General features: G+C 46.9%; 2 protein-coding genes across 2 annotated transcripts in view; one reads left to right on the forward strand and one right to left on the reverse strand.

Moving 5' to 3' along the window:
• The window catches only part of SIAH3 (siah E3 ubiquitin protein ligase family member 3), an 83,947-nt gene that overhangs the window by 48,783 nt on the left and 19,229 nt on the right, over window positions 1-15,935 (reverse strand). The gene's annotated exons all lie outside the window — the stretch shown is intronic.
• The window catches only part of LOC309615687 (uncharacterized protein), a 104,141-nt gene continuing 99,654 nt past the window's right edge, over window positions 11,449-15,935 (forward strand). Inside the window, exon 1 of the mRNA XM_082365749.1 lies at window positions 11,449-15,221. Coding sequence (XP_082221875.1) covers window positions 15,206-15,221 — 16 coding nt within the window. The 5' untranslated portion in view covers window positions 11,449-15,205. The remainder of the gene's footprint in view (window positions 15,222-15,935) is intronic.

A 15,935-nucleotide genomic window follows, 5' to 3' on the forward strand; every position in this document is an offset into this window, starting at 1 on the left:
CTCATAACCTCGTCTAAACCTAATTACCCCCCAGAGGCTCCACCTCCTAATATCATCCCCTTGGAGGCTAAGGTTTCAGTGTATGAATTTTGGGGGGGGGGACACAAACATGAAGTCCGTAACACTCATCCATCCATTCAACAAGTGTTTGTGGAGCATAGTCCCGGAAGCCCTGACAGTCCAGTGTGAGCAACTGACAAGTAACCAGCAGTGACGTTACATGGGAGAAGTGCCCTGGCACGGTGTGGTCACTGGGTGCCAGGGAATATTTAAGAGGAAAACGAGCACCATTTCAGAGTGTCGGGGGAGGCTTCCCAGAAGAAGTGACCTCTCAGGGAATGAACAAGAACTGGGCAAGCGAAGAGAAACAGGGGAGCAGTCTGCAGCACCTGCAGAGGTAATGCCGCGGTGTGTAGGCTTCATCCTCATCTCAGCTCCTCCCCGCAGTCCCATGCTGCTCAGATCTTTCTGGGCTGCTGGGGGAAGTCATGAGTTTATTTTCCTGCAGAGACCTAGCAGAAATAAAAAATTACTGTGGGTGCTTGTTAGGTAGGGCCTGCACTGCTGCATTTTTTGGATGTGATGGTTAATTTTATGGGTCAATTTGGCTAGGCCATGGTACCCAGATACGTGATCAAAGACCAGTGCACATGTTGCTATGAAGGTAAATATTTTGGGGACGAGATTAACATTTAAATCAGTAGACTCTGAGTAGAGCAGATTACCCTCCACAACGTGGGTGGGCCTCATCCAATCAGTTGAAGGCCTTAAGAGAAAACAGAACGACATACCCTGAGGAAGAGGGAATTCTGCCTGCAGTCTGCTTCAGACTCTAGTTGCAACATCAACCCTTCCCTGGGTCTCTAGCCTGCCACCTGCCCTGCAGATTTTGTTCTTGCCAGCCTCCAGAATCATGTGAGCCAATTGCTTAAAATAAATCTCTCTCTTTTGATACATTGATTGATCGATCGATCGATAGATAGATAGATAGATAGATACAGATCCTATTGGTTCTGTTTTCTGGAGAACCTTGACTATTACACTGGATAAGCCCTGGCACCTTTAGGTTGCCTTGATTCATTTGAAAGTGTTACATTTTATCCACCAGGAAAGACCATGCTTTCTGGCTTTTTCTGCTGATCACAGGTGTTCACACTATGATCGCAAAGGACTCGGTAGGAAAAAAACAGCCCCGAATTCCATGCCTGCCCCGGGTCTCTAGAGCCTAGACAGGTCAATTAACTTCCTGGGAGTTGGTTTCTTCATCTGTCACACAACTGACAGCGGCAGTTAAGGTGACGTGGCAGCATGGGGAGCCTCATAATAAAAATGACAACAGGTACTACTTATGTAACATTTTCCCAGGAGCCAGCCCTCAAGGGAAGCACATTACATGCATGATCTCATTTCATTCTCACAGCAAAGCCACCAGTTAGGAATCCTCCTCAACCCCGTGCCAGAGATGAGGAAACTGAGGCACAGAGAAACTTAGCTGCATCACCCAGATTCACACAGGTGGATTGGAGGCAGGAGTGAAGCCCCAGCAGCTGCCCTGCTAGGCCTGCACTGAGAGAGGAGCGAGGCTGAAGCCCCCTCTAGTTTGTGTCTGTTTTGCACCGCTCCATTGCTCCGCTCCAGGCGAGAGGCCACAGGAATGGTGCCCTGCGGGCTGGCAACCTGCTGGCCCTGGTTCTGCCAGCCTCTTCACCTTAGGATCCTGGTGACCACACTGGAATAAAGACAACGAAGTGAGGCTTATCCGGTGTTCATATCCCAGCAAAAGAAGAGAGGTGTTTACAGCCACTTATTCCCACTAACAAGTGGAGTGGAAAATTATGTGCATGTATCTGTTTTTTAAAGTGTTGTTATAAATTAGACCAGTTGAGTTATAAAACCCTTTAGGAATGGCATTCATCCGGATGGAAACATCAACAGAAGCCCCAGGACGGCAGCCCTCCGGGGCGCACCCTCTGATTACGCTTGCTTGGAACGGGTAACGGAGCGCACCTTTCACCTTCGCCTGCTTCCCCTCATCGAGATGCTGAAGGCTCGTGGGGCCGCTCTTTGCAAAGTGTTGACGTATGAGATGGGGGCTCCCACTTGCCCCAGGCCTCACAAGTAGTAGGGGCGGGTCTGCTCAGGGTGATGGTGCCTGGCGATTCCAGAGTCCTTCTGAACAGCCGCTGCCCCTCTTCCCACCACCTTCCCTTCCTTCTTCACATCCTGAATAACCTGGGGAGAAAGAGTCTCCCCCAGGGCCACTTCTGTGAGAGTCTCTGGGTTCCCAGGGGCTTCTCTTTCTCCTCCTGCCCCAGATTCTGGGGTCCTTGGAGCGGCCTCACCGGGGAACAGCCAGCTGTGGGGCATCTCTCTGACGTGCTGCTGCTGGTGTCTTCCTGCAAAGTCCTCTCCTTCCCAAACTCTCCCAGCAGGCTCTGCTGCTCCTCTTCTGTGTTCCCCTCTGTGCTTTGTACATAGATACAGGTACCATTATGGGTGAGTTGTGTCCCCGAAAAAGATGCTGAGGTCCTAACCCCCAGTACCTGTGAATGTGGCCTTATTTGGAAATAGGGTCTTTGCAGATGATCAAATTAAAATGAGGCTGTTAGGGTGGGCCCTGATGCAATATGGCTGGTGCCCTTATCAAAAGATAATTTTGGACCCAAAGACAGACACATACAGAGGAAAGAGGATGTGGAGACACGGGGAGAGCGCCATCTACAAGCCAAGGAACTCCTGAGGCCGCCGGAATGAGATGTGGGACAGATTCTCCCTCCCAGCGTCAACCCTGCCTGTGCCTTGATTTTGGACTTCCAGAACCATGAGACAATTAATCTCTTAGGCTCAAGCCCCCTAAGCTGTGGTACTTTGTTATAGCAGCCTTAGGAAACTAACACAGATACTGATAGCCCAGTCACAGCCTGTTACATTTATTTGATTTCTTGTCTCCACAGCTATAAGCCTTCAGCTCCTTGAAGGCCTGGACCGTATTGCCCCAGGATCTAGTACAGTGCCTGACACATAGTAGGCCATCAGAAAATGTCAGTGCCATAAGAATAATTAGACGTTGAGGTGGAAAACTGCTAGAGAGAATTTTAACTGTTGTCCTAATTAACTATACAAAGATACAAATTACAAGCACGTGTTACTTAAACAGCTCTGTAGCCCTCTTAATTATATCATCACCTAGATGGTGCCCCCAGGAAATACCTGTTCTGGATTATTGGGTTGATAATCAATGAAGTGGGGCAGAAAGGCAGTGAAGGGGGCGATTTGTAGCTCAGCAAGCTGCGTAGGAAGAGAGAACAGAACAAGTGTGCCCTGCAAGATACCTGGAGGTGCTTCTTCACGTGCCAAATTGATTTCTGGTTCTATCTTTCAGCACCACCCTCCAGGAAGCAGGGCTGAGGGCCTGGGGAAGAGGCAGGAGGGATTTATGAGGGCCATCGTCAGGGAATGCATCATACCTGTGTGTTCCTAACTGGGATTACATGCTTTCGCTCCTGGGGAATGTGTGCCCCGCTGCGGGGGACATGTGGGACCCAGGGCATCTCAGAGAAGTCTGGCTCCTGGAGCTACCAGCCCAGGCTCCCCTGAGTTAGTCCTGACACCTGCTCAGCTACTCACAGGGCACCTTCTGAAGACACTGAGGTCTCAACCCACACACGTCTGATATCCTGCTCCCATAACTGGGGAACAATGAGCAGAAAAATTGCAGTCTTTCTGGAATGTGATTTGGGAACTTGTTCTTCAACTCTAATGTGAATTTCTTAGAGGTGACTGTATTTCCCCAGTAAACACTCATTACTTTTTCAAAGTCCAGGCAGACCTCAGAGATCTTGCAGGTTCGGTTCCAGACCACCGCAATAAAGAGAATATTGCAATAAAGCAAGTCACACACATTTTTAAATTTCCCAGTGCATATAAAAGTTACATTTACACTATACTGTAGCCTGTTAAGTGTGCAATAACATTATGTCTAAAAAAACAATGTACATACCTTAATTTAAAAATAACTTATTGCTAAAAAAATGCTAACCATCATCTGGCAATGCAGGGTGGCCACAAACCTTCAGTTTGTAAACAAGGCAATATCTGTGCAGCACGATAAAACGAGGTATGCCTGTTTAGTAAGCAGCATATGGATCATGTGAAAACACACTGAGCTAAAGGGGTTTTTCTTGTAACATAATAAACTGCATTTGAATTTGAATCTTTTCTGATTTAAGCTTCAGCTCTGATTATTACTCAAGAGTGATTAATACCATGAAAAAGTGAGCTAAAGTTTTCATTATCGAGTATATAGAGGGAGAGAAAGAGAGAGAGAGAATGGGGAAAAAAAGGCATAAATAATGTTAATTAATATTAATAAGGATTGCCTCTGGGCTGAGATTATGGGCAATTTAAGTTTTTAATATTTTTATTGCCAAATTTTGAAAATGAACGTGTATTTTTCATACAATCAGAAAAACATTATTTTTTAAAAAGTCAATATCCTAAGTACAGTTGACAAATACCTATTGTGTGAGAGCTGGTTGTACGCAGACCTGGGAGATAGAAATTCATCCTCATTCTGAAACAGGAGGAACTGGTCTGAAAGCTGAAGTGCTCTCCAACTCCACCTCCTACCCCCATGGCCTCCAGCCCAGCCTTAAATATTAGCTCCGTGGGGTTCTACTTATTTCCTTTATTAAAGAGCAAATGAAGGCTGGAGGTCACATGGTCATGGAAGTCTATGCTTGGGTTGCCCTAGAGAGAGGCAACCACAAGGGATTCTTTTCATCCCCCCTCAGGCCAGACAGCTCCTGCTTTGGTTTAACTGGTCCCTTCTGCTGTAGATAACGCTGTTAGCTCTTATTTGAACCTCAGTAGAAGGTGGGCACTGTATTCCATCATGGTCTTGGGGGTACTTGCATAATAACATAATCACAGCTCAGATTTGCATGATGCTTCGGAGTGGTGGTTTCTCAGGTCTAACTGCACAACTGATTTGCCTGGGGAGCTTTTACTGCCCGGCCCACCCCCAGCCTGCTGACTTAATCTGCTTCTGGAGTCTTGTGAAAGCTCCCCAGGTGATTCCGATATGCAGCCAGTGCTGAGAAGCGCTAGTCTGCTATTTCAGCTGATCTTCAGACCCGCTACAGGCAAGGCAAGTCTGCCCCAGTTTCCAAGGCAAGTCTTTTTATAGCTACTACTTTAGAAACCTTAAGTCTCCTTCTACCTCTGGAGTTTTTCCCATTTCCTTTTCTTTCGTGAAACCTACAGGTTGATATGCCTTCCAGCTTTAAAATTTTCCAGTTATCTGAATGTAAACTCTTGGCCCCAGAGAGTTTGGTCTATTCCGTGAACCCCCAAGCACTGGCAACATTTTGGTCTCAGACTTAGCCATCCAAAGACGCTAGGAAGCTTTTCCTACTCCTCTCCGCCCACATTATCCTGCCCTTCCTTTAAGTCTGAGGTCTAAAGATGCAGATGCCTTCAGGGCAACCAGGTACCATGAAAATGTGCATCTGGTGGTTTAATCCTATAGGTCCACAGTAGAGGAGGTGATACGGCTTTGTATCAGGAGTGTGTCCACCCGCCTGTGACCTTGGGCAAATTGCTTCCTGCTCTGAGCCTCAGTTTTTTTCCTCTGTAGTATCATCAGGTCGTTGTTTTGATGGCCTACATAGTAGACTCTACAAAGTTCAAAGACACGCTTTCTTCCATTTGATCTCCACACACTGTAACTTAGGCAATTTTTACATCCCGTTTTACAAACCAGGCAAGTTTGACTTAAAGAGGTTTAAGTGACTTGTTCAAAATCACACAAATAGAAACCGGCAGAACTTGGTTTTGAAGTCAGTTCCTATTAGTTCCAAGCCCTTAATTCGTCTCACTGTGCCATATTAAGTTCCCTGAAAATGTCAATTATGCTCTCCGCCTCGGAGGGTTGTTAGTGGGATTGAGTGTGATAAGGCCCAGAAGCAGGCAGGGCACCTGGCCTTTCTTGCAGTCACTAAAGCATTGATAGTAATAAAAATAGTAACAGAGTAACCACGGCCCCCCTAAGATTCAGTGTCTTTCCCACATTCTTCCTTCTCTCCCATCTCCGTAAGCTCAGAGGGTCTGGGTCTGACCTCATCTAATTAAAGCAGAATCTCTGGGGGTGGGGACCAGGTTTTGACATTTTTTTTCTTCTTTTAAAGCTTCCTAGCTGAGTCTAGCATGCAGGCAGGGTTGGAAACCACTTGCTAAAATCTCTCTGGACCCCCCAGACTGCATCACACAGAGCCTGGCATGTAAAGAAAGGGGTGTGATGGATTTATAAAAACCGTGCACCGGGAATGGAAAATCCAGCTTTAAATCCTGCTCTACCACTTATCAGAGAAAGGGACTTATTCTTTCTGAGCCTCAGATTCCTCATTTTGAAAAAACGAAAATGGAAAACAGGCCATCCTCTCCTGTCTGCAGGGCTGGGCTGAGAAGTGGACGCGAGACCTAGCGTGTGCTGATGTGCTCACGTCTAGGAGTGCCAGAACGTGGTACCTGGGCAAGGCGCTGGGACAGCATCACTAAATATTTAGTGATTTTCACGAGATCTTATCTACGCATCTTTTCTTCACCCTTAAATATGAAGCCGGAGGAAATAAATAAGAAATATAATTGCACCTCACACTTCAGGACTCCCCAGGCAGCTCTCATTAATAGGTCTCTTCAGCTGTCCTCTAAGTGCTAATAATTCCTGGGCGTTTTGATGGTAGCACTTTCTCCCAGAGATGAATTGACCCCAGCTAAGAGCCCATGTCCTTCCCAAATCTCATTACAATCAGCCTTGATGGCAGACAGGCTTCAGAATGTAACAAAATTAGAGCTTTTAAATCATTATCTCGACCCTGGGAACATCACATTAATAAATGGGAAGGAAGATGATGGAGAAAATGCAGGGAAGGGATTACAGCCTCCACGCCAGAGCTTCCCACCACGCTGCTCACCATAAAACCAGGAGGGGAAACCGATTTCACCAAAGCTGGGAGCCCTGCTCCCAGCCAAGTCGGGGTGATGTGCTCAGCGTTAAATCTGAATTGACCTTTTCACACCTTTGTAAATTAGTGCTCCAGATGACCACTTCTCCCAGCTCACTTTCCTGCCGAAGGTAACGGTAGGGGAAAATTAAAAAGTCAGTGTCTTTTATGAAACATCTTGGTAAACAGAAAGTGACTTAGGAGGCAGCCCTTTCTGTTGCTACAACTAATTTCCCTCTTGCTCCTCTCTGGAGCTTCTGAGCCTCGCATCATCTGTTCATTCATTCCACTGCCGTCAGAGCACGCTTGTAACAGGTAAAGTACCAGGTGGGCCCTGCGGAGCGTCCAAAGATGAAAGCCCGGCCATGTTTTCTACTTGCTACTCATCTCCCAGATCGACTGTGTTTCCCACCACCCAGCCCCCTCCAAGGTGTGTGTCCTCGTCGTTTCTTTTCTGGATATTTCGACGCCTCTAGAGGGTCTCCCACTGGCATTCTCTGCCCTGAGTTTAAGACACCTCTCCGCACTCACTCTCCCCCAGGCAGTTTCCAAGGGTCTAGGACAGGGACACTTGTCAGTGGCCCCTTGTGTCTCGGAGGACGTTCCCTTTCCCCCACGTCACACTTACCCAGCCACGCACAGCCTCTGGGCTTTGTCGTTATCCTGCTTTGTCCATAGGATGACCCCTCCCCCTTGCTCCCTCCTCACTACCTGGACTCATCCTCTAAGACCCAGCTGTCATCCGGAGGCTCCCCCCACTCGCCGACAAAGCCCAGGACCCTCAGCACTCAGAGGACCCTGCCTGTCTCCCTCCGGCTCCCAACATCCAAGCCCTGGAGTTTTGTTTCTTGTTTTCTCCTCAGCCTCTGCCCGAAAGGTGTTTTCCCCCAAGCCTTGCAGGGCTGGTTCTGGAAACGTTCTCTTCATTCAGATTTGAAGTCACCTGCAGTTTGTTTAGAGAAGGCTTTCCTGGATGACCCAATTCATAGAAGCTTGTAATTCTCTGTAAAGCATGTAATGTTACCTTATATCTTTGTTTATTTACTTGAGCTTTATTTTTCTTCCTCCCTGGACTAGATTGAGATCAGCCCCGTGAGATTAGGGACCTGTTTATCTTATTCATTAATATATCCCCAGAGCCTAGGACAGTGCTTGGCACCTAATGTTAAATAAACATTTAAATGGACGGATGGATGGATCAGTCAACAGCCTTCTCTGCAAGCCCTCCTTCGCTCTCCAAGTTGTGTTATTACAGGAACTCTATGCTTTCTCTTACCACTGTCCTCGTGGCTTGTGCTGCAGCCTTTATTATGCATTAATGGATTGCAGCAAAATCTCAGTTCCTAACAACTGACATCCTTAAATACATTTCTTCAAATTGAACATGGATTTTCCCTCTAGGAGTTTATAGTCCCACAGGAGAGAAAGGGCATCCTTGGAAAGACCTAAATCCTCTGTGTGAGTTGTAGGTGCCCTAAAGGGAAGAGGTGAGGTGCCATGGGACAGCAGGTCATCGCTTTGAAGACTGCCTAGCTGCCCACAGTCCTGGGATAACAGGCACCCCCAGATTGATACCCAGGCCAACCGTGACCCGAAGATTCCCTAGGACTGTTTCTGGGAGACATACAGGTTGTCTGGGATGAACACCGGGCACTAGATTTGTCCATAGAGTAACCAACGGGCTGAAGACCTACTCAACGCCAGTTCTCTTTATTTCATGGCTAATAGTACTTCATGGCAGCTTCAAGGGCCACCATTGGGAGGTGGGGATCCTGAGAAAGCTTTTGCTTTCCCTATTGTGTGTAGTGTCACCCTTTCCTCTTCTATTTATCTTGAATGCAGTCAAGATGGCTGGAGCTACAGTAAGCATATTGCAACCATGAGGTGATACCCTGACAAAAAGGGCAGGAGAATCACAGAGAGGCCAATACTGACATTTTGAGAATCTGAACTAATGCTAGAAACTATCTACTCTTAGACTTTGCTTTGTGAGAAAAATAGGCCTATATTCGTTCAAGCCACTGATGCTTAATTATTCTGTTATTTTCGACTTATTCTTAACTGATAGGGAACTAGGCAGACATGTCCAGTCTAGGCCTGGAGCCGGTCCAGAAGGTCACAGAGTTCTCAGAGGGATTGGGAAAGTTGCAGACAGCAAAGAACTAAACCAAGCACTGGCAGCTTCCTCCTGGGACAGACTCTTTAGTCTCATAAGCTTCAGGAGATACCTGAGCTCCTGGCTACATCTTGCTCAGGTTAAAAAGCACCACCAGGGTGGTCTTGGGTGTGACTATATGAAACCAAAGTGACATTCCCCTTCCAGCTCATTGCCACCCCTATCAATAAAGCTTTTCATTGTATCAATCTTTCCGACCAAGATTAATCCCTCTTTCCTTCCACAATTCTTTGTAGCTCCTCCATTCAAGGCTGGCTTCATGGGCATCAAAACTGTGCAGGTACACAGGGCCCTGCACTTGGAATGGTCCCATGCTTGATTTTAATGCACTACAGCCACTGCTGTGAAACTCTTAATTTTTTAACATACGGTCCTAGATTTTCACTTTGCTCTGTGCCTCACAAATGTAGCCAGTCCTGCCTCTGTTAGAGACTTTGACTTTGGGCTGTGTCTTAGCTTCTCTGAGCCTCAGTTTCCTCATCTGTGAAATGAGAATAATCCTAGCGGCTTTGCCCGGTTGTTGGGGAGATTAAATGAGACATAAGCAAAGCAGCCGCACTGTGCCTTGCCTACGTGAGTGTCCTGTTCTGGTTCCTTCTCCCACCCTTCTCTTGAGTATTGGTCCTGGCCTGACTCATACTGCAGTTAGTTGCACCCATGCCCATCTCCATGGTTGAAGTTCACATTCCTGATACGTCATTGAGGGGGTTGATTGCCAGTTAAGTTCTTTGAGAACCGAGATCCTCTTTATTTCCTCCCATGGTACCTGTGATGGTCCTTTGTCCTTGGCAGGCACCAGGTAAAGGTTTGATGATGTACAGATGCTGCTCTCGAAGCTTCTAGGACTCTAGGAGAAGCCCACTTCTCCTTTGGAAGTTGGATTTAGAGAACAGCATAATTTAACAGCAGTATAACAAAGAAGGCATAGTCAATATTTTCTGAGACTCAAAACTTGCTATCCTGGTTTGGCTTACCTAATATAAAACAGTCAGAAAAATCTCTCCACATCCTCTGAGCTTACATATGGAATTAGATTAGAGCTGAGACATTACCATAAGGAATCAATGCAACCAGGACCAGGCCTCTTTTGGGGGCCCAAGGTGAAGTCCACTGCAAGAGTAATAAAAGTCTTTTTCAATAAGCCAGTTTCCACAGTGGGCTCTAGTTTCCCTTAGGATTGAATTCCAGTCACATCATAATGCCTGATGGCCAAGGGGAAACCTGCTTACCGCGCAGAAAAGTTGACACCTAGACCCAAGTGTGGTTTCCAAGAAATCAGTCAGTGAAAATAAGTGGTATTGACAGTCTTGTCAGGCAGAGGAGAGTTTTGGACAGAACTAACTCATTTTGTTGCATTTAGAAAAACTCTACCTTAAACAAATCCGTACCTTTCAAAGTTTCAAGCATTTTAAGCACCAGCTTATATAGCTAATGCACAAGTAGTTAATGTCGCTGATATAATATAATAACCACCAGTGATGAAGCACTTGCACGTCCTCCCCCTCCTGCAGTACCCTGAGGTAGGGAGTTGACCTTACCCACTACGCAGTGAGTAAATTGAGGTTTAAGCGGATAAGTGACTTGCTTGAGGGCATGGAGCTGGCCAGCCCCAGCTGACTGACTCCCAAAACTGCTTGTGTGTAAAGTGCATTAATCTCAAGTGTGCAGCTTGGTGAATTTTAACACGTGCATGACCCAGTAACCGCCACTCTGATCGAGATGTGGAACACTTCCAGCATTCTGGAAGCTTCTCTCCGTCTCCCCCCGACCCTCCAGTAATTCCTTTTCTGACATCAATTAGTTTGAGACAAAACAATCTTGCTTGTTTCCCTTCCTGCATTTTTTTCCTCAGGGAAGACCGAGAGGTGCTTCTGTCTCTCAGCCCTGCTAATAAATCCTATCTATATCATGTGTTCAGTTATATGTAAAATCTCTGTTTAGAGTAAAAAAATACCTTGTATTTCTAGAGGCTTCTGCGTTCGAGACATGAGCCCCACACTCCATGATGCCCCTCTCCTGGTGGTGAGGTCAGGTCTGCCCTTAACATTAGGGAGACCCCAGGCAAGGGTAACATAGAGGCCCACAGACCACTTGTCGAGATGTTTCAGAGTTACAGCTAAGCCAATAGGTTGATAAGGTACTTTTTTTTTTTTTCCGTCTTGATAAGTAAACATCTTCATAACACGTTAGAAGACCAAGCTTGAATTTAGAGAGCTCAGACTCCTCAGAATTCTGAAACATGGTGGTAGAGAGTCAGCTGTGGTTCTATCCACGGTCTCCACAAAAAGGAAGCCTTAACGTTCCTTAATCAGCCGCCCAGCACACTGGTGGCCTGGGGCACGGTCGGAAGGACAGGTCTGCAAAAGATAAGCTCTGGATACCCAGAGAGAGGCCTGGAAGGGAAGGTGCGAGCCCCAGGTAGGAACATTCACTTGCGGCTGCAGATTCCTCACCCCACAGGCTTGGGGCACAGCATGAGGAGGGCCAGGTGGGACCTGCAGAGCTCAGGGCTTAAAATGCCCTTTTGTCTGGTCCAAGGGTGGTTCTACAGAATTGCGATCATTGGTCTCAATCAAGAGCTCATTCTTGTCCTTGTCAAGTTCACTCTGAACAGTTGGGTTTGGTGAAGCCCGTCCTCACTGAGGGCTTGCCATATGCCGAGCAGTGAGCCCTGTCCCGACATTGGCGGAACTTGCTCCCAGCTCTCTTGCCTCAAGTCTCGTGGGAGAGCCCAGCGGTTAACAATTCCGTATCATGATAGAGGTTTGGGGAAGGGATCCTGCAAGGAGATGGCATCTGAGCAGTCTTGGTGGGTGGGAAAGTACTAACCAGACGAAGAAGCAGGGAAGGGTATTCTGGGGCGAGAGAACAGCGTGAGTTAAGAACGGTCTGTGTAGTGAGCTTAAGGCCCTCCAGCCTGGGAAGGTTTGAGCCGTGACATGGGGTGTGTCAGGAGAGGCCAGTGTATGCTCTAACAGGAACAGGGACCATACCTCCAGACCCTGGGGGAGCACTAAAGGCTTAAAGCGGAAGTGGGACACAGGCAAATCAACATCTGTAGCCATGTGACTCTGGCATTGATATGGAGACCATGAAATCGAGAAGAAGATAATCCAGGCAGGAGCTAATGAAGGTCTGCTTATTCATTGATCGAATGGATATCTATTGAGCCCTACAATATGGCAGGCACTGTTCTATATTGGGGGTAGTGCAGTGGACAAGGCAGAAAAGGGCCCTACCCTGAAGGGGTTCACATTCTAGTGAGAAGGCAGGGACACCACAGACACATAAAGAAATAAATACTTCAGATTATTTCAGACAGACCTAAGCCCTGTGGATAATGAATCATGGGACAGAGATGATGGAGGAGGTGGGAAGAAGAAGATGCACTAGCTCAGTCTTTCATGTGTTTCTTCATCCAGCATATATTTATTTACTGAGGGCCTGCTATGGGCAATGGCACTAAAATGGAGAGATGTAAACAGACACTGTCCCTGGGAGAGCCTGGGGGAGTCAAGCAGCATTGGAATATCCCATCACTGGAGGCTGTACTTTGAAGAGAAAGAGTATGGGCTTTGAGAGCATATAACCAAGGAAACTGACCTAGCCTGGGTGGTCTGAAAAGGCTTGCTTTGGGCGGGTAGAGGAGCATTCCAAAGGCCCAGTGATGCGAGAGAGCAAGATGAACAGGAAGGCTGAACCAGGCCCAAGAGGCCGGAGAGTGAGGGGGAGAGAGGCGCGGCGTGAAGCTACCCATGGTAAGCCAGGGCCCTGCTATGACCAGCAAGTTCAAGGACTTGACCTTTTTTTTTTCCTTTTTTTGAACAAAGTATACTTTTGGTATGGTAAAAAATATATAACACAAAATTCGCCATGTTTAGTAGTTTTAAGTGTGCAATTCAGTGACATGAGTTACATTCACAATGTTGTACAGCCCACCACCATTATCTCTTTCCAGAACTTTAAAAAATCACCCCCAAACAGAAACTATGACCATTAAGCAAAAACTCCCTAGTTCCACTTTCCCTCAGCCCCTGGTACCCTCGAATCTACCTTTTGTCTCTATGAACTTGCCTATTTGAAATACTTCATATGAGTGCAGTCATACAGTTTTTGTGTTTTTGTGACTGGCTTATTGCACTTAGCATTGTGGATTCAAGGTTCATCCATGTTGTAGCGTATGTCAGAATTTCATTTCTCTTTATGGCTGAACAATATTCCATTATATGGACATACCATATGGATTTTGCTTATCCATTCATCTGTTGATGGACACGGGTTGTTTCCACCCTTTGGCTACTGTGACTAATGCGTCTGTGAACATGGGTGTACAAATGACCTGTTTGAGCCCATTTCCAGTTTTTGTGGTATATACCCAGGAGTGGAATTGCCGGGTCGGATGGTAATTCTGTGCTAAAGTTTTTGAGGAACTGCATACTGTTACTTACAGCAGCTGCTCTGTTTCATAGGCTCACCAGCAGTGCACAAGGTTTCCAATTTCACCACATCCTCTGACAATGCTTGTGATTTTCCGTTGACTAGGAGCACCAAGTCTGCATCCTCTCTCAGTACCTACTCTGACCACTCAAGTCTGGCAGGCAGTCCTGGGATTCCTCATTTGTGATGAGCATGCCTTCCAGTTAGTTGAAAGAACTCAGGGGAACCCTGCTCAGCATCTCTATGTCAGCTAGGAAGAGGGATGGAGATGCGAGGGAAATGGATAAGAACTGCGAAACTGGTGAAGAATTGGGGACCTCTCCCATGGGTATTTGTTAAGTAGGTATCTTTTGAGGGTCCTTTTACTCGCTCCATGAGAGAGCCAATCCTCATAGCAGGTCTTCAATAAATACATGCTCATAGCAGGAGCTCAGTAAGTAGACACATGAACAAATGGGCTACCCCATCTTCGTTTCCCCATCATGTTCAATGCTCTGAAGACCTGCTAAGGGTTCTTCTCCCACCGGGACCCTCAGACTCCTGTCCAGTGGACCCAGCAAACCATCCTGGGTCTTTTCTGGTGCTGAACACTGCTCGCCATGACAATTATTCTATAGAGTGCTTATAACTCTGCAAGAAATGAGGAAAAAATAGGCAGGTTGCCTTGAGTCCTTTTTAGAACAACAAGGGCTAAGCAAACAAAAGGATGTGGAAGGGGGTAATTTATCCAAATAATACTCTTCACCCACATTGTGATTGAAAGATCACAAAGCACTTTGCCAGGTATTTCCTTGTTTGATCCTCACAATAAGCCATTGAGGTTGGCAGGGTAAGTGCTGCAATCCATCCCAGATTTGCAGGAAGGGGCAGATTGAGAAAGGAGAGGTGATCTGCTGAAGGTCAAGCTGAAGTGTCAGGGGCGGGTCTGTCTCCACGCCTGGCACCCGTTCCCTTTCCCCCAGCACGGTGATGATTCAGCCCTGCCTTGCTGCCCCCAAACCTGCTCAGGGATTCTAGGACGACCTCAGCCAGGCTTTTACTAATCATTCAAGAGTTTTCCTGAGGCGTCCTCACAGACTTTTGGCTAGTCTTCTCAGAAGCTGTTCTTGCAAAATGCTTTCTGATTTTTCGCCCAATCAGTAGTGAGGTTAAAAAAAAAAAGTCCTCCATTCTCTTTTTCTGTAGCAGCCAGCCTGGCAAGGTCTGTTTCATTCCTGAGATTCAAATTGGAAACTGCCTTCTGTTCTCATTAATTTGGGTTGTAGCGGTCATTACATTCTAACAATTAATCCCTGGATGCCAATTTCTTACTAGAATTATCCTGGACTCAACAACTGGTTTTCTTAGCAGCAAGGCTGCAGCAATTATTTCCTGGCTTTTGTAACTAAACATGCTGTGCTTGGCACTTTACAATTTTTATCATCATCACTGAGTTATCAACATTTATCTCTATCAGGGGAAAGGAAAGGCTGTCCAATTGTGAAGGCCTGGCAATCACATACACCTGTTTACCAGCATCCGTGGGGCTCCCTGCACTTGCTGAGAAGAAGGAGGAAGTCCCCCAGGCCCCCAGTCCTCAGTCTGAGTCATGGACCATCTGAGAGGTAATAGTAAACCAAGGGGAAGAAGCCATCTACCTCTAAGGTCTCAGGTTACAGGGCTGTGCTCCCTGGGAGCTCAGGCCCCATAGCTGGTAGGCAGTGCCCTTGACCTCATGGGGGTTGTCTGCTTGGGTTCTCAGCTCCTTTTCTGGGGGGCCACAGAACTTCCCTTCCAAAGCTGGGCCACTGGGAGTCAACCCAGGGAGTCTGATGTGGTCTGTGGGAGTCTCCTTTCCTTCCAGCAGGAAAGACAGAGCTACCCTAGGACCATCAGGCAGCTCAACCCACCCTGGGCTGGGAGAGGCCCGCTTACCTTCCTGTGAATTTACCCAAACTTAGATCTTCTGGCATAACAGGCGTAACAGGAGGCACCGGAGCAGCTCTGGGGCCAGGCTCCTGAGTTCATGCTCCTGGCTCCACCCCTCACTGCTGTGTGGCTGCGGACACAGTGCTTACCCTCTCTCTGCCTTTCTTCATCTGTATACTAGTGATAGTTATTGCCCTATTTCACAGGGTTATTTTGAGGATTAAGTGAGTTAATATTTGTAATTAGAACAGCGTGCCTGGCTCATAGTAAATGTGCCTTTAAAAACAAAAAGGAACTTTAACATCTAAAGAAGCTTTTTAATGTTCTTTTGTCCCTTTTAGGTAGAATATAAAGACAGAAAGCCTAAACCACAAAGCCCACTGGTTCATTTGAATACACCAGCAAACCAA

The sequence above is a fragment of the Balaenoptera borealis genome (genome assembly GCF_965194805.1).
Source record: "Balaenoptera borealis genome assembly, chromosome: 18".
Classification (NCBI taxonomy): Eukaryota; Metazoa; Chordata; class Mammalia; order Artiodactyla; family Balaenopteridae; genus Balaenoptera; species Balaenoptera borealis.